The 21,161-nt window shown below is 43.9% G+C and overlaps 1 protein-coding gene across 1 annotated transcript; it reads right to left on the bottom strand.

Annotated features, from left to right (window-relative positions):
- Window positions 1-3,796: 3,796 nt before the first annotated feature.
- CAPSL (calcyphosine like) lies at window positions 3,797-20,650 on the bottom strand. Its single transcript, XM_090037937.1, has 5 exons — window positions 20,501-20,650; window positions 9,070-9,206; window positions 7,920-8,097; window positions 6,956-7,165; window positions 3,797-4,673 (listed from the first exon to the last, which is right to left on the bottom strand). The coding sequence occupies exons 2-5, from the start codon at window positions 9,204-9,206 to the stop codon at window positions 4,572-4,574; spliced, it is 627 nt and encodes a 208-aa protein (XP_089894063.1). The 5' UTR covers window positions 20,501-20,650; the 3' UTR covers window positions 3,797-4,571.
- Between the last annotated feature and the right edge of the window lie 511 nt (window positions 20,651-21,161).

The raw sequence follows: 21,161 nt of genomic DNA on the forward strand, positions 1-21,161 counted from the left end.
ACTATCAGGATCCTGTCGCCAAGCCTCAAGCAATGCTCCACTGAAGTCTATGAGACTGCTCAGTGTTGGCTCATAGTTGGCCCATTTTTCCATTGGACAAGTGTTCTCCAGGCCTAGATCCAGATTCAGTGTCTCTCTTTCTACATTCTGTGGTGCTGTAAAACGGTGCTTCATCCAGCAACAGGCGAGCTGAAGCTCAACTGTAATAGTATTCCTTCTTCATTTGGGGGCAAAGTTGATGAAAATGCTCAGAACTGGACTGAGCTCCCGGTGCAAATTAGAGTAGCTTTATGTTTGACACTGTTGTCACAGACGACTAGGAAGCCCTTTCACTCATAGACACCTCCTGAACTGGATGCAAAAAGGGCTGATAGAAGAGACATTAAGATGGTAATTGCACTGCCCAAGGAATTTCATAGGCAAGAGAAACCCCTCCTGGTTTGACCTGCCAGTTTTGTGGCTGCTTGACATCAGAGGCTAGCTTGAATAATCATATTCAAGACTATGACTCAGTCTAAACTGGGGACCATCTGGTTTGTGAGTCAGATTCTGATACAACATGGTATCTTGACTGGAATAAGTGTATTACATATTGGGGCTGAGGGATGGCCCATCAGGCTTCTTCTAGTCCTATGTTCTTTTGTATTTAGAGGAACATGAAAGGGAAGATGTTGTGAGTTTCACTACTGTTGAAGGATTTGGGGCTACATCATGGCGGGCAGTAAGGAACCAAGGGTCAATGGATGAATTTTGGTGTTGGGGCTTCCATGTTGGCTGATGGGTCTGTTTCTAGCGGATATCCAGGCCCTCCTGCATAGCAAATAGAATGGCTCTGTTGGGCTCTTTTGCCATTATCCCTACTTCTCTGTTACTCACTGTTGTCATCTCTCACAGATGCACAGCTGTAGCACTCAAGTCAATACTGCCTGAACCAACACCACTGTTCTCTGTGTTTTTTGTGTGTAAATCAAGTTTTCCTAGAGGAGTATTCTGTGTAAGGCAACTGCTCCCTAACTTTGCTCCTCTTATGTACTGTGCTGTCTTTAAGATGTGACATTTGCACACAGAGGTGTAGGAAGAAGGAGAAACAATCTGCTTCCCCTGTGCATTAATAGAAGGTTCAGCCAGAATATCAGCCCCTGGGCTCCTTGCACAGAAGTCTTGTCTACAGAGATTCTCCGCAGCAGCTTATGTCCCAGTTGAGGCCCAGCCCTTCCAGCATAGGTGAGACTTCCACGTGTCGACCAAAAACATGACAAGCCTCCATCTGAAACACAGCTCACTACCTCTCTCTCAATTTATGCCATCCTGTTTACCTTGTCTTTCATGATCGGAAATAAAAAAAGATGCCACGGTGTAAAGTGCTAAATAAGATTGTAGCATATTGATTCCAGTGCCAGATAAGCTGACGTGCGTTGTCACATATCTTCCAATCTCTGCTGCTGTGCAAAAAGTAGTACTGAGTTCTAGCAGATATCTACAGCCATATCTACAGCATCTGTTTAGTACCAGTGTTTACTGTTTTGAAACCAAAGCAAACAAACCCCACCAGTTTAGCAGAGGCTGTTTAATGGATTTTGCTTTGTTCCGACCAACTACTGTTATCATTTTCTGTAGCACTGCATTTTTAGTGGAACAAGACAGAGCAATGCTAGAGTCTGCTGCTGGCTCCAAGCACACAGTATTAGTCATAAAAGCATCTGAGTCCGGATTCAATGCTTAGACCCAAGCTGGCTTTGATCTGTCTGTGCACTGAATTCTATGAAAGTCAGTAAAACTTCTGCCTGGAAATCAGGGGTGGCAGGACGTGGCCGTCAGGTAGAACTGTTCCTGATTAACAGCCAGCATGCTGAGGATCATATTTGTCCTAGGATTTGGCACATCTGAAAACAAAACTCCATTTATTTGCACCTTTTATATATTTGCTAAAAGGTAAAAAAATATTTCAGATCAACCTTCTCCCAAATTTGTTTGTCCTGAGTACAATATACTTTCTCAGAGCTTACATGATTTGTTTTGAAAATGTGACGGCCAGAGCATTTGTTTGGCCACTGAAATAAATGGGAGATTTGCTATTGACATGAAGGGATCTGATTCAGGCCATTAGTAATCAGTTCTGCACTAAGTGCTAGGGGTTAGTTAATTATAACAAATGATTTCTAGAAGGTGCTCAGGAAGATTTGTCTATCAGAGAAACAGCCATGGGAGTTGTATTTATGTTGATTTTGTGGCTTAAAAATGTGGGCAGTGCACATGGCTGCAGCATGCGCTGCCCAAAACCAGAGCCTGGCCTGCCAAAGCCACACTCCAGCTGCTGGGCAGCCTCCAAGCTGCAGGAGTACCACAGCTGCAGCTTCCCCTGCCCCCAGGACCCCAGGCAAGGCTGCTGGGGACAGCACAGTTGCTGGCCCCAGCCTCCCCTCCCCTACCTGGGGCACCTGCTGTGTGCCAGAGGGCATGTGGCATGAGCATGCCCCAGGGACAAGAAGCAGTGGCACAAGGTTCACTGCTGCTTCTCGTCCCCAGGGAACCAAATGACTGTGCTCATCTGGATGCGCCCCATGGTCCTTACTGGCTGGGGACAGGACCAACAGGTTTGGGACTATCAGTGCTTTTCACCTGTTTTGAAGAAACAGTTGCTTCTGAAAAGGTGGATTGTGTTTGGAACTGAGTGACTGTTCGTCACCTTTATACAATTATAATTAAACAGACAAGCTGGTTAAGATTATTAAAACATTTCAGTTCACTTGATTAAATGTCAGCACAACAAACTTGTGGACCTGGGAAAAAGTACATGCTTTTCACTTTATAATTCTCACAGTCCACTAAGGTTATATCTTTATTTCAAATGTTCATACTAGAGAATGTAAGTCTTGTTACAGAACTAATAGATAAATTAATTTTAAAAAAATTGGTTAAGTATAACTGCCAACTTTTGAAAAGGCTGTAGCTGAGGGCATGTATATCTTTCACATAAGCCACCTTTATACTTACATGCATAGATGTATTTGATGGGGCCCAAACGTATTACATTATGTATAGACTCCTCTTTTTCTTGATGAAACATGTTTTCTTAATGGAATTGGTTCCATATACTGTACATTCATCCCGACTTCCACAGTAAATTGTTAAGCAAGTGTGCTGATCAAGGAAAGCACAGAGAGGACATAGCTTGTGGTAAGGAATTCCAGGGACCTACCTGCTACATCATATAGATCCAAGCCAAAAAGTAAGCCTGCTTTTGGTTTCTAAATGTAACCAAGTGGGTATGGTGACCAGGGCACTGACTTAGGGAGGGGGCACAAAAATAGCAGTCACTCCTGCTGCTGACCCCAGACATGGCCACCAGTGGGGGCACAGGACTACCCAGTTATGTTTCTATCTAACTAGGAGCTGAACTCTTAAAATTCTGGTTTCAGTGGCAAGTTGCTCTGGAAATCCGACCCACTGTGCTCTCAACGTAGCTCAAGGTTTATCAAACCTTGACCTTTTCACTACGGATGACAAGACTGAACATATCGGCTTGTGGTGCTTTCATGACCAAAAAGGGATACATGCTTCTCCGTGCAAACTGTGAACTCCAGTGACAACAGTTTATTTCAGGACAAAGAGGAACCAAACAAGAGAAACAGGTGAGGGGGAAGCAATGGGGATGGGGGACCACAGCTGAAAGAATTAGACGAGACCTGTCTGGCAAGACAGGCTCCTTTTTTCAACAAGCACCTCATTCTCCTCACAGGTAACTGAGCAGCCAGCCATTCTCAGAGGTAATGAAACACAGAAAGAGTCCAACTACTTCTTCAGGTTCTCTCTCATTTATTTTTTTCTTTTCAGCAGCAAAGCCAGAAATTGTAAGACTGCAAAGTTCTGTAGTTCATAGAAATTTCCAAGCAGTAGCATCTTAGTAAATGGGCGAGTTTTTTGGGGTAGGTCTGCTAGAGCGGTGGTAAGTATTGCAGCGCACGGTTACAAAAGAATACCGTAAAACATCTACATCTGTAAGACAATTTTCTTTGAGAAGGGCAAAGCTGGATGGTCCCAGAGAGTGGAGAGAAAGTCAAGACACAAAGGACTAGAAGAGAAAAAAAGATGGCAGACACGTCTAAGGAACCTTGGGACAGTATCTGTGCTACACGAGTGAGTGCCCTTACGTTTACAGGGTGTAAAATGTGAAGTATTTGCATTCCCACAATTCTTCACTACGTTTCTATTCCACCTCCTGAGAGACACAGCTGCATCTTATTCAGTAGATGTAAGGACACGTTTGGGAACCACTGGTAGTCAGTACAGCAGTAGGAGAAGGGGTTCCCTGAGAGAAGAAAAGACAGATATGGAGAGTGAAAGAAAAAAACAAGAGTGAATGATGACTGGCATGGCCTTTTGCCGATCAGGTGAGGATGATTCTGCCAAAAACAGTGTGCTACAGTAATTACTGCTGCTCCTTATTTACTGAAATCAGCACATAGATTGAAAGTTGCTATTGCAGGAAGTGTGGCCATATCACTGTGTATGTATTTAACAAGGTGGAGCTAAAAAGCAAGAAATACAGTCTCGTTTCCTTAATCATACAATCAGAATTTCCAAGCATTTTTCATCATGATGATAAAATAGACATCTGTGTCTATTGAAGCACTGACTCCAGCGTAGTAGTTCATGAATTCATCTGTTGTAACCTAAAGTAGGAGAATTTAAAAAAGAAAAAGAAACCTTCATTCTTTGTGTCATAAATTATACACGAGCTTTATGTAAATAAACACCAGGAAGTGAACAAGGATGTAGACCATATGTTGTAGACATTGTAGGTGTATCAGAAGTGCTCTTAAATATGACAGAAGTGTAGTGTTTGGTGGTGGAGGCCTATGTGCCTCTCTGCACTTTCCAGGCTAGGAGGCAAGGGGCACTCCACAGTCTCCTGGGGCTTCTCCTCTGGTCAGAAATTTGACCTGCATACAGAAGTTATTTAAGCGCTGTAGGTTACGAAAGTGCTATAAAATACAGTGCTTCAAATGTAATACCTCGTTTAACAAGGGTTAATTTAAAGCACTGTATCCATATTTAAAGTGCTGTAAAGCTGTGCACTTCTGTTGTCATGGCACTGAAGCATTTTAAATGGTGCAAAAAGCAACTCCTGTACATAACTACATTTTAAGTCATTTCCATTTAAGAAGGAAGCTAATACAGGAGGGAAAACGAAGGAGGTATATGTTGCAAAAATTAACCTCTTCATTCATAAAAAGTCTTGGTATAGAGAGGTCCTTAGTATAGACAGGTCTTGATCTCTGATTTCTTTAACTAGGTAAACCTAGTTAAAGGGCACTCCACAGTCTCCTGGGGCTTTTGAAATCTGACCTGAGTACAGAAGTTATTCAGCAAGACCATGGGGCAAGATCATAGGTAAACCAAGGTAAACAGATTTACTATTAATCTCATCCTGCTTGAGAAACCTGTAAAGTTAGAATAACCAGAATGAGTAAAACACTGATCCTTCAAGGAGATTAACATTGCTACGTAACTTGTTCAGTGACATTCATCTGGTCTTTAAACAAGGCATTCTTTGCACTGTCGTGAATACAGTGGAAGAGGCTCCTGATGCAATTAGGAGGTTGCAGCTGTATTTCAATTTATCCAGCAAGAAGTAACATTCTTCAGAGCAGAAACAAACAGGCTTCTAAACCCAGGGAAGCATTTCTTATTTTGATATGCACTACAGGACTGAATCCTTTTATAAAAACAATTAGCCTAAACTTCCTGCTCTTTGTACTGCCATGGCATTGATTGCATGAAGAAATATATTTCCATTCCCTCATTCATATGAATTGTACATACTTTTTGTGAAGTTTTAATACTTGGATTGTTTATAGAATACTCTGAATAAAGCTATCCTATATAATGCGTCAGAGTAATTTTGTAGCAGTGATGGTCCAAAAAATATGTGGAAGGCAAGAATTTCTTAGGATGTTGTGTTTTATTGGATCAACGAGGTAGCTGAAAAAAAGTTAGACAAGCTTTCAAATGCAAGACATTCTTTGAAGAATTATCTGAATGGGCAAAGAATGTCTTGCATTTGAAAGTTGGTCCAATAAAAGACATCACCCAAAGAAATTCCTGCCTCTCACTTCATATATCAAGGTATATGACCCCAGAACTCCCATTGTTCCACACATTTTAGCTGACAAACACCTAAAATATTTGCTGAATGGGAAAACCAGACCTTACAGTCTGTTCTACTGATCATAAACAAATAACCCATGCTGCTAAGCCTGGCCATCTCCGAGAATTCAGCAAGACCATGGGGCAAAGATGCTTTTTTGGCAAAACTCAGCATTAAGGCACGTAGGAAGAAGAATTTTGCCTGGAGTCAGCAATCCTTGTCACACAGTTACATGAAACCTGTTGATCTGAAACCTGATGTTAAAAACACCAGGCTAGGCCCTCTGTACTTACTCAGGAACCGTGTCCCTGTTTCAAATAACAGGATGTTTTTAAACTTGAGGTCAGGCTTCAGAGCTTTATACCAACATTGTGGCTGAGATCAGATTCTAGTACAGAGAGGTCAAGTTTGTTGCTCAGGACCTGTGGTCTAGTGGGTTAAACAAAGAACTTCTAAACAAAAGAACTATGTTCTGGAACTGACTTTTCTATAGCCATCAGCATTAGAAAAGTGTTGAAAAGGCTTCTTGAGTAGAAAACATTGTTGAGGCCAGTAACTGGCACAGGTGGTAACCAAAATCCCCATGGTGGTCTAAAACAGGAAAGAACCAAAGCATGGAAATTACCAGTGGAGTTCTTAAAGAATTAGTCTGGGGACCAGTCTTGTTGACTATTTTCATTAAAGGTCTTAGGACAGAAGTAAGAGCACAATGCTGAAAATTGCTTATGACTGTTTTCACATGTAACAATGTCAGATAGGAATCAAGTGGAGCTCTTTTTGGGTGACACAAGCTATTTCACTTACCTTCCCATCTTTGTCATAGGGCGAATCAAAATTATCTAAGAAAGCCCTAAAAACTTGGTCTTCTGTCCATTCTCCATTCTGGTATTTCGGATGATGCCGTGCATTATAAACCCCTCGTAAGTCTTCAATAGTTACAACACCATCACCCGTTTTGTCAAACTTCCTAAATGCCTGCATGATGACCTCTTTTCTGGCATTGGACATTGGAGGCTGGAAGAAAACAGTAATAAATTAATCCCCATTTGCTGCTTACCTGACCAATATTAGCTTCAAGCAGCTTTACTACTGCTCTTCCTGGGACATAGGGTATTCCAACCACAGCCAAATGTGAGAGTGGTCTTATTGGACAAATGAATGAGAGAGAAAGCGCAATTCAGCCTCACCAAAGCAATTTAATGGAGGGTACTCATACTTCTATCGAGTGCAAAGTAAACAAATTGCAAACAGAAGTGAAGTGATTGCTGTAATATCCTTTTGTTCTAATGATTTTAAATATCACTTGAAAAAGGCACAAAATATTATCTTTGTTTTAATTACTTTTACATTGTAGCAGTCCATAGATCAGAGGTCCATAATGAGAGACAGCCCTACATGGATGAACACACAATATAATCACAGAAGAAAGACAAAGGAAGACTTATCAGCATGTTAGAGATGCAGGCCTGCAGCCCCAAAATATTAGATAACTTGACCACAGAAGCTGAAGCTGGGAGAAAACCCCGATTTTCTGAGCCCCAAGTAAGTAGCCTAAGTAGCAAAGCCATCTTAAATCTCATGTAACTTAGATAAAAGTGGAATTTTTCAAATGGAAGTTGTCTCCTTAACATTGCTGTAGATACCACTGTTACTGAAGGAAATGACAGGTCTGTACTGACAAATTACCTTACTAGGTTCAGATCTTTTTTCTTTTTTTTTCCTTTTTTTGCATCTCTGTAATAACAAAGCACCATGATCATGAACTTACTCTTAATGTTATGAGAAATTCATCAAAGTCTATTGTTCCGCTGCCATCTCTATCAAACATCCGGAAAAGCTCTTCTGCTTCTTCCTTGTCCATCATGACAGCATAATCATTTAATCCTTTCATGAATTCTTTGAAATCGAGGGTTCTGCTGTTGTCATCATCCATAATCCGAAAGACTCTGTGGAAAAATGTGTGATTTGAAGAAAATATAAATGAAATGAGGAGAAAAGGTAGAAGGAGCCTTCATTGAAATAACATTTTCTCCTTCTAATTTATTTTCAGGAAGGAGCAGGGCTGCAGCCATTGAGGAAGGGATGAACAATGTGTATTGGCTCATCGACGCAGCCTGATAAGGCCTATTTTCCAGTCTGTCTCCTCTGAAAATGACCCCTGGACCTCACAAAAACAAAACTAATAAAAACTCGATATGGAGGGGTACTACAGACATATCCTTACATATCTAATATGGAAGTCAAACCTGACTTAGATGCCCAGGTGTTTTTGTGTCCTGAATTTCACTGTGCCTCACTTTCCAATTCATAAATGGGAATAATACAATGACTTTACAACCTCACACTATAAACTCATAAACTAATAAGTATATAACCTATAGCCATAAACTGGGGGGCTGAAACTCTATTCTCCAGTCAACTCCTTCCCTGTGTTAAAATGTTAAGTAACAAAACAGAAGATATGGGTCATGTCCTCAGCTGTTGGAAATCAGTGTCACTCTACCAAAGTCTAAGGTTTTGCCCTCGTTTTACTATACTCTTTTGTTTTGATGTTGGTAGGCTGATTGTTGTATTCATTTATCTGCCCTGCTTGTTGCATGGTTTTCCTGTGGTCACTTGGTTTTGTACTTTAAAAAAAAAATCATTGAAGAAAAAAATACAATAAAAAAAGACGGCACTGTAGCACTGGAACTGCAGTTGAACTTTCCAGGTTCAACCCCCACTTCCAAATTAAAGAGGGTTTGAAATAGACAAGGGAGGTCCTGGCCCCACTGAAGTGCGTGGGAGGTCTGCCGTTGACTTCAAGGTGGCCAGGACTTCACTCTACTGCTGAGATTTTGTAGGTCCCCCCGAATGCTGCAGCTCTCTGTAACACAGCGCTACTCAGATTAATGATTTATTTGGCTGCCTAGACTTACCTGCCAAGTCCTTTGATGCCTGCAGACCCCCTTGATAGACACTGCAGCCGAAGCTTCTCAATTGGGTTTGTGGCTTTGGCCAGGTCTTTTTTGGCTTGGATTGCCATCTCTCGGTCATGTCTTGCTGTACCGGGCATCTGGAACAAGAATTCTTATTTAGTGCATATTCATAATGAAGATAAAGGCTTAGTATGACTGGCACTGATTGCAGAATACACTCTCAAAAACACCTGATAATGAATAGTTAACCCTGGCTTACCTACTTTGGCAGCAGAATATTCACTTGTCAGAGCTTTCTGCTCAGCTAAGATGTAGCGTATGGTCCTAATCCTGCCAAATACTTAAGTGCATACTTAGCTGCATACAAGGGGGCCCTGATTCAGGAAACTATGCCTATGCAGTTTGACATTCACATATGTGCTTAACTACCTTTGAAGATATGGGCACCTGCTTATGTTATCAATAAGGATGGACTAAAGTACATACTTAGATGCTTTCCTGAAAAGGGGCCTGCAAGGGGTGTACAGTATAAAGTTTGCCCCATGCACAAGAGGGTTGAAGAGCTGCTTCTATGGCTTTACCCTAAAACCCAGTTCTGTGAAGGTGAGTAGGACTATGAGCTATTGCTTTAAGGAATTTGCTGGTCAATGAGTCAGGCTGCAAGTTGTCCCATGCTCCAGGAGGAGGAGGGATGGCAGCTCACTCGTTCTGTCTCACTTTCTTTTTGTTTTGTTTCTTCAGATCCCTAGGAGGGGCCAATTATGCAGGGCCTAACTTGGCAGGTGGGGCCTCCTCCTCTCACGCTGGAGACAACAGCTTTGACCTGGAGGCCAACTAGAGTAAGTGGGTGGGCTTGTTGCACCTGAAGGGGGTCTTGTAGAGTTATTCCACTTGGGCCAGGCCCCTGACTCATATGTTGATAGTAAAAGACATGCAAGTATTTGACTTGTGTAATATGCATAGTGAAGAGCAGTGCTGGAAAGGTTGATGAATGCAACTTGGCCATCTAGAACTCAGACACAGCTGGCTATTAGACCATCATTTTTCTGTTCTGGTTACTAAGGCAATGAAAAGTGGCGCTTTTGGCAGCCCAGCTCATCAGCTTGAATCTCCATATGGAAAGGACAATGAAAATGCAAAGTACTGCAGTTACTAGTCTCTCATAGCTGTTCTTTTTTCATTTAGGGATTTTTGTATTTTGCTACCAGTTTTCCACGGCAGTGGATGTCTCCTACATGTACAAAGGTTGGCATACTGAGGCCTTCTCTTTATGACTCAGGCTAAGTATAGACAGTCAAAAAGTCCAAGATTGAATCCATTCAATGTTCGTAGGTTAGTCTAAGCTGCATGGATTGAACCCATAAGCAAGTAAACAGACATTCACTTTTGATTCCAGAAATGCAGCCACATGGCTGCAGTGGCCCAGGCCAGAAGCCAGGGGACATTAGAGCATGCCTCCTTGCTTGGCGGGGGGAGGTTGCAGGGCAGATGCAAAGCATCCTGGGATGCTAGATTAATTTGAATCTGGAGGGGATCTGGGACAGAAGTTCAGTAACCTAAACAGTTCGATTTAACCTAAATTAGTTAAGTCTGATACTACATCCATCCAGGTTTATTTTAAACTGGTTTCGGCTGTTTTGAAAGGTGCACTGAACTTCTGTTGTGTTACAGATTTAAACCACTGTCCTATTGCTTATACCAGTTTAGGTATAATTTCTGTCCTTAGTTTTAGTACCAATTCAAAATAAACAGTGAACTAAATACTACAAATGTTCATAACATCTTTCATCGCAGCATGTCAAGCTCTTTGTAAATACTCAGTTAAATTTCACAACCACCCTGTGGGGTACATGTGTATTAGAGGGTTAGCAATCCCATAGTGATCCATTACCATGCTACAGGTCCTTTGCAGACCGCCTCACCATTTTCTAAACCAAGTTAACTGATTTACAATCACACAGTTTGAATCAAATTTCAATTTGAATTAAGGGTTAATAAATTATCATTGACCATCAGCCTCTTAACAGACCCAATTTGCACATTCTGTGTGTTGGCTTATGCACTTAGCACTTGCAGTTAGAAATAATTAGCAAGTAATAATCAACCTATTTAAGCATTACTACATTGTTGCAAACCTACTGACAGCTATCTAAAGTGCTGTTCCAGAGCTGTAATGGGTGCAATTCACCTGATACTTAGTCATGGTGAAGTGTTGTTGGCACATACGACGTTTGTAAAGGTGTTACTTTATGCCTGATAACCTCTGTTGTACTGTAAAAAAACCGTTTGAGTTTGATATTTGCAATATTTAGCTGTGGAATTCCTAAGGACTGTTTTTCCTATAAGCAATACCCTATATACATGTTAATTAATACAGTTTAAAATGCCTAATTCAAACTGCCCTTATTCAATGAGATTTAGTTCATTTGGACTGGAGCCAATTTTAATTTGGATTACAAACATCCATGTATATATACTAAAATGGCTGTAGTCCAAGTTTAGCCTAGAAAAATATAACATTTATAAATGGCCCCAGTGTCCGCAGCCTTTCACAGAAAGTAGCAGTAGAGCAGCCCATGTAGCCTCATATTTCCTACTGTGTGGATAGATCAGGGGTTGTCAACTGGGGTACATAGACAGGTTGTAGGGGGTACAGACAGGTGGGAGCGTGGCTGGGCAGGGGATGGGGTGGACCCCAGGGTGCGGTGGCAGCATCTCACACTTTGCCTCTTAGCTGGGGCAGGAGGAGGGGCACACCAGGCACCAACAGCCCCACACTGCACATAACATCGCCTCCCCACCCCGACCCCAGTTCACTGTCCTGATTGGGTGCTGAGCTGCCACCCTCAGCCAATAGCCAAAGGCAAGGAGGTGCTGCAGCCACCCCCTTCCCACAGAGCCACGAGGGTCTGAATGGCAGGGGAGGAAGTGTGTTCTGTGCCTGCCCCTGAGAGCATGTGATTAGCTGGGCGTGTGGCCTGTCAGCAGCCCATGGAGCAGCACATGCAAGCGGCCATGGTAAAGTGGTGCAGTGTGCAGCCAAGGTGGGGCAGCAGTGGCGGTGGGTGGTGGAGGGGGTGGTGGCTGCCACATGTGAGTTCCCCCATTTGTCCCCTCCATCTCAGCACTGCCATTATGTGTATCCCTGGGAAGGCATGGGGGGCATGTACCCCCAGATCTGTATCGGGGCAGGACAGGCTGACATTGCAGGCTGGGACCAGGGCTGCGCCATGGTCTTCCCAGTGCAGGGTTGGGCTGTGCAACACTTGGGGTGAGCAGCAGTGGTGCTGGGATGGGAGTTGGGGGGACTATAGTGAATTCTGGAGTGGCTGCAGCCTCTCCCATAGCCCTCCTCCCAGCACTGCTGCTGCCTGTCCTGAGTACAACCCAGTCCAGCCCAGCCTGCCCTGCCGGGAAAAGCCCGACACTGCCCCGACCCCAGCCTGCCCTGTATGCAGATCCAGGATCACGCACCCCCCATGCCCTCCCGGGGTGCATGCAGCAGTAGGAGCCACCCCCCCCCCCGCACTCCCCAGATGAGCTGCTCATGGCTGCATACCATGCTCCATCTAGCTGTGCAGCATTTGCCTCTGCCAGTGTCCCACTCCCTCACTCTCCATGGGGGCCTATGGGAGTGGGGCAATGGGGGGACTGCAGTCACTTCAGAATTCAACATAGCCCCCCCCAACGCACTCTCCCAGCTCCACCACTGACCCCCCAAGCACATCCCAGCCCCTGCCTGGAAGAGCCTGGTACCACCCCAGCACTAGCCTGCAGCTCCAGTCTGCTCCGCCCCACCCCACCCCACCCCACCCCACACATAGATCCAGGGACACATGCCCTTCCAGGGGTACGCATAGTGACAGGGGCCTCTCCCACCCCACCATGTGGCTCAGTCTTATGCCCCACCCCAGCTAGGCAGCCCCTGCCCCAGTACCACTCCCTCTTCCACCTCTGGGGCAGCCTGCCCCACCCCACATGCAGATCCAGGGGCACATGCCCCCCCATGCCTTCCTGGGGTGCATGTAGTGGCGGGAGCTGCCCCCCTACCTCTCACGCTTCCCTAGATGAACCGCTTATGGCTCTGTCCTGCGACCCACCATGGCTGTGCAGCGCTTACCCCAGCCCCACTTCCTCCCTCACCGCGGGGCCATCAATCTGCCCCCCCCCCCTTAAAAGCAGGAAAAAATGATAAGTGGTTACATGAGCTGAAACTTTGAGTAGGAAGGGGTACAGTTATTAAAAAAGGTTGAAAACCCCTGGGATAGACAGACAATTATGCTGTTTAAATGGGAAAATGGGAGGGTGAGGGGAGGACTATGTCTCATGAACATGCTTCAACAGTCTAGTTGTAATTGTTTTGTCTGTCTGAGCCTTTCCTGCAACAAGTAAAACAAACCACAGTGATTTACCCCATAATGAAACAAATGGTAATTTATACAATAGACTGTGGGATCAATCAGACATAGGAAATGATTTCAGGCAATTCAGGTGGACTGGGAGAATTCTTCCACTTTATAGTGGCATAATTGCTTAATCAGTTCATGCCTCTAGTTCAGCAGTTTCCAAACTCTGACAGACTGCACACCACCAATTTAAAATGATACAATCTTCAGTACCACCAGCAACTTTTTCAATTCAACCTTAAGTACCACCAGCAAATTTTTGTCATATAGAGTAATTATAATAAATCTGTTAACGCATACCACTGACAGGTTGTCTGCGTACCACTGGTGGTAGCGGTACCACAGATTGGGAACTATTGCTCCAGTCCTTTCACCTGTCCAGTACTAAGCGGAGCTGGTGCCTAGCTGCAGGACCTCCTTTGGTCATGCTGGCATTTTAGAGACAGGAGCAGAGTTACGACACATCTGGGTTTTCCTAGATGTGTCCTCTTTTGGGTCCTCCCATCTCTGTGCAGGCGGTTTTTTAAGATGTAAGCAAATGTCTGGGATTTTGCTCTGCCTTTGCTTTCCTGGCACTTGCCGGCTTGCCGGGACTGGAGGCAGCAGGGAAAAGTGATTGGAGGCTGGGGCATCACATGGTCTGTGCATGGGCCCTGGCAGCTGTAGGCAGGTGTGTGTGTGTGTGTGTGTGTGAGTGTATGTGCGTGCATACGTGCCTGACTGCCAGTGCTGGGGCAGCAGCAGGGCAGGGAGTGGGGAAGGGGGGTAGGGAGGTTCTTCAGGGGCAGCTGGGAGCTGCATGGGCAGCAGTGCTGGGGAGCCAGGGGGCTGCAGGTCAGAGTGAGGGGCTCTGGCAGGTCTAAGGGTGCAGGGGCTAAGGGTCAAAAATGAGGGACTCCAGGTCTCAAGATTCATATGTTGCATCAGCTGTGTGTGAAGGCAGGTGATGAGAAAATAACTGTTCTTCAATTGGCATTTCAATACAAGACAGCACTGCTCTGAACGGACGCGCAGCATATTGCCTCAGCTATTGCATCACTCAGAACTAACAATGTACTTAAGGGTCCTCTTTCTTAATGTCTCATTAATGGATTACTAGAAAGACCTTTGTAGCCCTTTCAGAGAGTAAACATGTAGTTTCACAAAACTGGAACTGCAACCTGCTCTTAAGAGGACATGTACAGGTGGCCAGAGTGGTAGCTATCCTGTCCATGAATAAACCTGATCTCTTTATGATAAATTCCAACTTCACTTAGCAGTAAAGCATGCTGCAAAAACCTACCCATTGCAGATCATCCAAATGACCACATTATAAAATATTTTCTTAACACAACGGGGTTACCAGATCTCTTTCTAGGACCATGTACAGAAATGTAGAGTTACTGCCATTAATATTTCCTGAATCCAAGTGTTCCCTATTGCCACCAAACCATTTTCTGTTCAAATTATTCACACCCAACATGCCACACGCAAGATTCACAGAACAGCATGATCATCTTGTCTTAGCTCTTGTATAACAGAGAACAAAGAGCCTCACCCAGTAATCTTTACATCAAGTCCTAGCTTCTCCTTGTACAATAACACATTCAGACAAACATCAGTCTAGATTTAAAGGTTCGGAGAATCTACCCTAGGTGAGCCATTCCAATGGCTAATTACATTCATTGCCTTATTTCTCATCTGAATTGGTTTCACTTTGGCTTCCAAATGAAAGATCTTATACCTTTTTCTGCTAGATTAAGGATACATTTATTTTCATAATTGCCTTCTTCTGATAGGTAATTGTAGACTGTGCTTCTCTTAACTCTCTCTTGGATGACTAAATAGAATAAGCCAATTCAGTCTCTCTCTGTAAAGGAATATTTTCAGGCCTCAGATCACCTTGTAGCTCTCTTCTGATGCTTCCTTCCCCCCCACCAGCATTGTTTTAGAAGTGTGGACACCAGAGCTGGATGGATATGATATTCCAGTGATGACCTCACACTCAACAGACAGAGAAGAAAGCACAACCCTACACCCATAGTCTGTAGTTAAAAAAGACAAGTACTATCTATATTAGTATTATCTTTGCAAGCTTTACAAATTACACCAGCACAATCCTCTGGGAACTTGATATTTAGGACCAAGTGCATCAATTATTCCAATCCTCTTCCTAAAGATCTTGTATAATGAGTACCCCACATGGGGAATGCTTAGGATTTTTTTGATGGGATGCAAGAAGTATACTTTCCCATGTTGCATCCTGTGAGTAGCTGAGGAGTCCATTCCACAGCGAAATGAAGTACATCACTGAAACAATTTCAGAACTTTTCAGAGCAACTAGTCAATTTACTTGAGCCATCATGAACCTTACAATATTACAACTCAATGTCAAAGGTCTTACAATCTTCAAGATTAACATGCTTGAGTATTTGACTATCAAGTACAAACCAGATGTGGTCCTCCTATAAGGGACTCACTGTGCAACTACACAGAGATTGAAGATACCAGGTTATGTACTTGCAGACTCTATACTGAGCTGAGTGCACAGCATTGCTACCTTCATGGACTACAACCTACCTTACATACTCCTTCAGAAGTGTACACCACAGCAGGAGATTGAATGGCCAGCAATAAGAACCACAGATACCACTATCATGAACACGTACAAACTGCCTCAAGCACAGATAACATGCAACACAATCCTGACTATGCCAACGCCTGCTCTATTTGCAGGAGACTACAATAGCCAACACATTGATTGGGACTACTGTGGGAACAATAAGAATGGAGAAACACTAGTCACCTGGGCAAGCATCAACAACATACTGCTCATACACAACCCTAAACAACCAAAGACCTTCACATCTGGCAGATGGGGCACTGAGACCAGCTCAGACCTTGTGCAGTGGGTTAGCACACAAACAGCACCAGCAATAAGGGTATTAAGCCAATTTCTCAAATCACAACACCACCCCTCACATTCATAATAACATCTACCAATACAGTAATTGAAAAACCAAGTAAACTGGCATCCAAATGGAACTTTTGTAAGGCTAATTGCTTATTATACTCTGAGAAGATTGAGGATTCAACACATGAACTGCTGAAAATATCACCAACTTCACCTCCATGATTCTCACAACAGCCCATGCCACCACCCCCAGAGGGCACTGTAAAAACCCTGCTGGGATGAGAAATGCAGCAAACTACTGTAGACCATAGAATAGCCACCTGATAGCATGGCTAGATGTCACACCACCAATGAGCTAGAGCTCCACCTAAATGAGATGAAGAGGAATGGGTGGCTAGATAAGATAAAAAACATAGACAAGATCCATTCAAGCCAAAAGGCTTGGTCAATCAGCAAGAGATTAACTGGAGAGGGCAAGCCACAGAGACTTTGTCCTGTTCAACCAAATGCCATCGCAAGTATATTAGTTACAAATGGCAACTTTCCAAAACCAGACAGAAGTTTTGACAAGGTCATCAAGCAGAAAACCACATCCATCCTAAAATCACTAATTGCAAATCAAAGCCTAACAGCTCTTTTCAGTGAAGAAGAGATGAAGATAACACTATCTCGTATTAAAACCAGCAAAGCTGCTGGCCCTGACTCTAATTCTTTCAGTATCTTTACTCAGTGGAATACATCTAGTGCAGGAAAGCCCTGACTGCTGTTCCTGAGACTCTTTGCAGAGAATTAGTAACAGTGAATATCTATTCACAGTTATTTAAAATGTGTATCTAATAATTAAGTACAGAATATACAGGAGAATTTTGCCTTCAGTACAGAAGTGGAATCTTGTCCCAAAACTTTGAATAGATTGAGGATGTGTAGCCAAGTCCCTGAGAAGCAAGCTCAGCTGATTTTTTAATACTGGTTTCTTTTGGGCCGTTTTAAATAAATTCTGACTTTCATGAATCCCTAGAAGTGATGAGGAATGCCAGTGTGTGTGATATAGCAGCAGCATGATCAAGGATCAAGGGGCAGGGACACTTTGGGACTACTTCACACTATTCTGCAACAAATACTGGTGCTTCCAAAAGCAGAACTAATTTTCAGTAGTCTCTCACAGGACTTCTCTTCTATGGATTGTCTTCCCAGCATCTCTTCTCCTTCAGTGGCAGCAGGGGTTTCTTGTATTGTGTCTGTTTCATGCACCTAATATACAGATTGCAGAAAGCATGGACCTGGGGGTAACTTTCAAGTAAAAAGAAAAAACTGGAGTTTCTGTGATCATACTTGGTATTCCATACTTCCCTCCCCTTTTTGTACCAATTTTCTCCATCTGACAAAGTAAAGGTGTGAGCCAGGGGACATTCAGCTCTAAATCATTCTGGTCCCCAAACCTGAGGGTACCTGGCTGGAGTGAATGTTAAAACTGCTTGATGAGGACAAGTCAGTGTAGTGGTTGCAGCACCCTTCACAATTCATGTCTAGAGACCTTGAGATCAGTGGAATTGCACCAGAGATAAAGCTGGCTCTTTTGCATTCACAGAAGAAACTAAGTTAAAGTAACAGCATGGTAAACACTGGATTGATGAAAGTGAAAAATATCTTTTTGCCCGTGAATCCACAGCAGCTGGATTCAGTACTGTGGCCCACGTGAAGCTCCACTGATGGGCTGCACAGGTGGATCTAATTGTTGAAGTAGGGCTTTACTTCTTGTTTGATGTCATGAATAGCAAATTGCTTCTAAATCCCTCAGTCCAGCTCTCTCATAGGTCAGAACTGATCCCTGTACTGTATCTTCGGCAACCCTGCACAGAAATGTGACCTTGATGGACTTGGGGTCTGAGAGACATTGTAGAATCCCATGTCCACTCTGATAACATTGTTACTCAGAGTTACGAAGATCAGAAATACATATGGCAACTACAAGGCTGAAACAAATATCCTCAAAGGTATTTCGAAAATAAACTTTATAAAAACTGATGGGAACTTGGTACCTAAAAACCTTGCATTGGGTGCAAAAATGAGATGCTGAAAACCATATCCACTTGCTATCTAAACCTTGAGGGACCTCACATATGCCTTCATGTAAAGGTCCCTAAATACTTAGCATCCTGCTTGTAGGTATCTTGGAAAAAGCACCTCAGTCTTGACAGGGCTGAGAAACTTATGCCTAACAATAACTGCGATCCAGAAACCAGATGCATTTCTCTCTCTTACCCCTGGGACTTGATCTGGTGCATGTTCTAGAAATACACCAACTGCTGTACAAAACACTGTACTGGGCTCTGGAGAAAATACCGTGGCAGACCCCCACTTCCTTGTAACTAGAGTTAGTATAGTAGTGGTGACAACACCACCCTCCTCAGTCTCAGGGATTCAGACCCACCCAGGAGAGCTCCTTAAGCCCCCAGGATACAGGATCGTTTGCTAGGGACACGCTCCACCCTACTTGTTGAAACAGTGCAGCCAAATGCAAAATGTATTGGGCTGAGGGGAAAGGAGATGCTGTGCAAGTGAGGGCATAACATTGTATCCTTACAGTTTTGTATTCACCTTAGCAGGGGGATCTGGGGTCCAAACCCTCCTCTAAAGACTGTGGTTTAACATTAAGCAGTAACTGGAAAAATATGCCAACAGTCCTTGGAGGAGGGACTGTAATCCCTGAGATTGAGGTTCCTGTACAATGGGACTGTGGCTGAGGTGGGTGGCACTGTAGGATGGGGGTCCCACTACCCCCACCATGTCCTCTTCTGGCCATGAAACTTGTGCTGCTTCTTTTGAAAGGACATAGTTACCTGCACTCTGGGGAAGGCTCTGAGCTGTGGGGTCTAAGTGGATGGAGGTGCCTCCTGACAGACATCATAGGGTGCCTAAATCCCAGGTAGGAGCAGGGCTGAAGGTACACCCTGAACTGGCATCTCCTTATGGGCTCTCTCTAGATGGCTCCCTACTTACTCAGTGTGCTGGTTGTTGTGGGAGTGCTTAATTCTCCTCACCTATTGCATAGGGAACCTATGCTTTAGGCCCCAGTGCCTCTAAGTTAAGCATTGCAGCACCCAACTCACAAGTCCGTTTCTGGATCTAGCCCTAAATGATTGTACTCTTATGCTTCATAGTGTTGCTTTGCATGTGGTTTATGAATGTTACTGGCAGTGGAAAAAGTGGAAATGTCATTATACTGATTTTTGTGGGCCTTGATTTCCTACTCCATGAGAGCAGCAGAGAACACTCGTAAGTGAAGAAGGATATATTGGTTTGCTGATTTAATTTCTTAACATTAAACAGTTTTGTATGGGATAACTTCAGGTTTTAGCCTGAGCTGTTGACTTTTACTGGCTATGGTGCTTTGGTCAAGGGCTGCATTTTTTCCTTAGCAAAATGAAATGGCAGGCAGGTCTCTTCAAAGAGGTCAGGTGCACTCACTGAAATGTAAGGCCAGCTGGGTGCCTAAGCCCCTTGCAGTCAGAACTGTAAGGCCAGGAGGAATCATTGGCTCACTTCATCTGTCTTCCTGTATATCACCTCCTTTCATGCTGCCAACCCAAGTCTGTATCGAGCCCCAGGGAATGCTCTTAGAAAGTCCAGCCTTATCTCCCTAAACACACATTGGTGTGACAAGTGAACAAAAAGGCTTTATTATACAGATGACAGTAGTGATCCAAAAGTGACAACCTGTCTAAGCGCCACGTAGCATGCTATTCCTAATGCCAAGAGGTCACATCCTGTGAAAACATAATCATCTAAACGAACACCAATCCCTTGTTGTTTTTAAGGGTAACACCCTCTACAGATACTGTGAGCATCGAACCAGCGCATCCGCTTGCCAAGTTTCTGTTCTGTCACTTGAGAAGCACCGCGCCCTGAAACCATCAGCTGATGCATCGTTTTGCCGTATTTTAAGCCTCTCCTCTCTATGCTGTCCCCTCAGCAGCTTTGGTCTGCTTTCTACCACAAGGAGCAAAAGTATCATTATTTCCTATGGCTTTAGCTTTAATAATAAAACAGCTGACTATTTTCTATTGTTGAAACCCAGTATAATTAATACGTAAAAATCTCCAGATAGCAAATGAAAGAGAAAAACCTTTACCTTTGAAAGATAATTTGGAACCTGTTGCTTCTACTTGAAACTATGGACGCTTTTCTCCTTCAGCTTGGGAAGCTGTCCTGTCTCCCCCGCACCTCCTCCTCCCTTCTCCATGTCACAGCCCTCTGGCTCTGATTGGGCGGCTCATGTTAATGGATGCAGGGCTATCGCAAGCCCCAAAACCGACTGGAGAGATTCCTTGTCCGTCTGTCTCAGTTTACATGTTCACATATCCTGGCCGCCTCCTTTTTCAGGAACTTGGAGTTTACCGTCCCGTTTCCACGGAGACATTGGTGGCAGCGACAAGCCGGGCTTCTCACCTGTAGCTGTAATCGTGCCGCTGCCCTGTTGCACGATTAGCAGGGGTCTTTTTCTCCTCTGCTTGTTTGCAGTCCTTTTTCCTTCTGTCCTCACTGGATGCCAGGGAGATCGTCTTATAGCACAATGGAGGGACTGCTCCTTCCTTTTTCTTTTCCACCTGAATTTCTCACTGATTTCAGCAGGGTTATAGAAGCGAAAAAAACCCCAAACCAAACATCAGTGCCTGCACATGCATCTGTTGCACCTAAGCAGAGTTAATAGGGTTGAAAAAGCTCACTGGTGTAATCGCTGCGTTGAAGTCGGACCATCGAGCGCAGCGAAGAACTCTCTCTCTTCCACAAAA

Source organism: Crocodylus siamensis, chromosome 3 (genome assembly GCF_052110815.1).
Source record: "Crocodylus siamensis isolate JL-2025a chromosome 3, ASM5211081v1, whole genome shotgun sequence".
NCBI classification, from domain to species: Eukaryota; Metazoa; Chordata; order Crocodylia; family Crocodylidae; genus Crocodylus; species Crocodylus siamensis.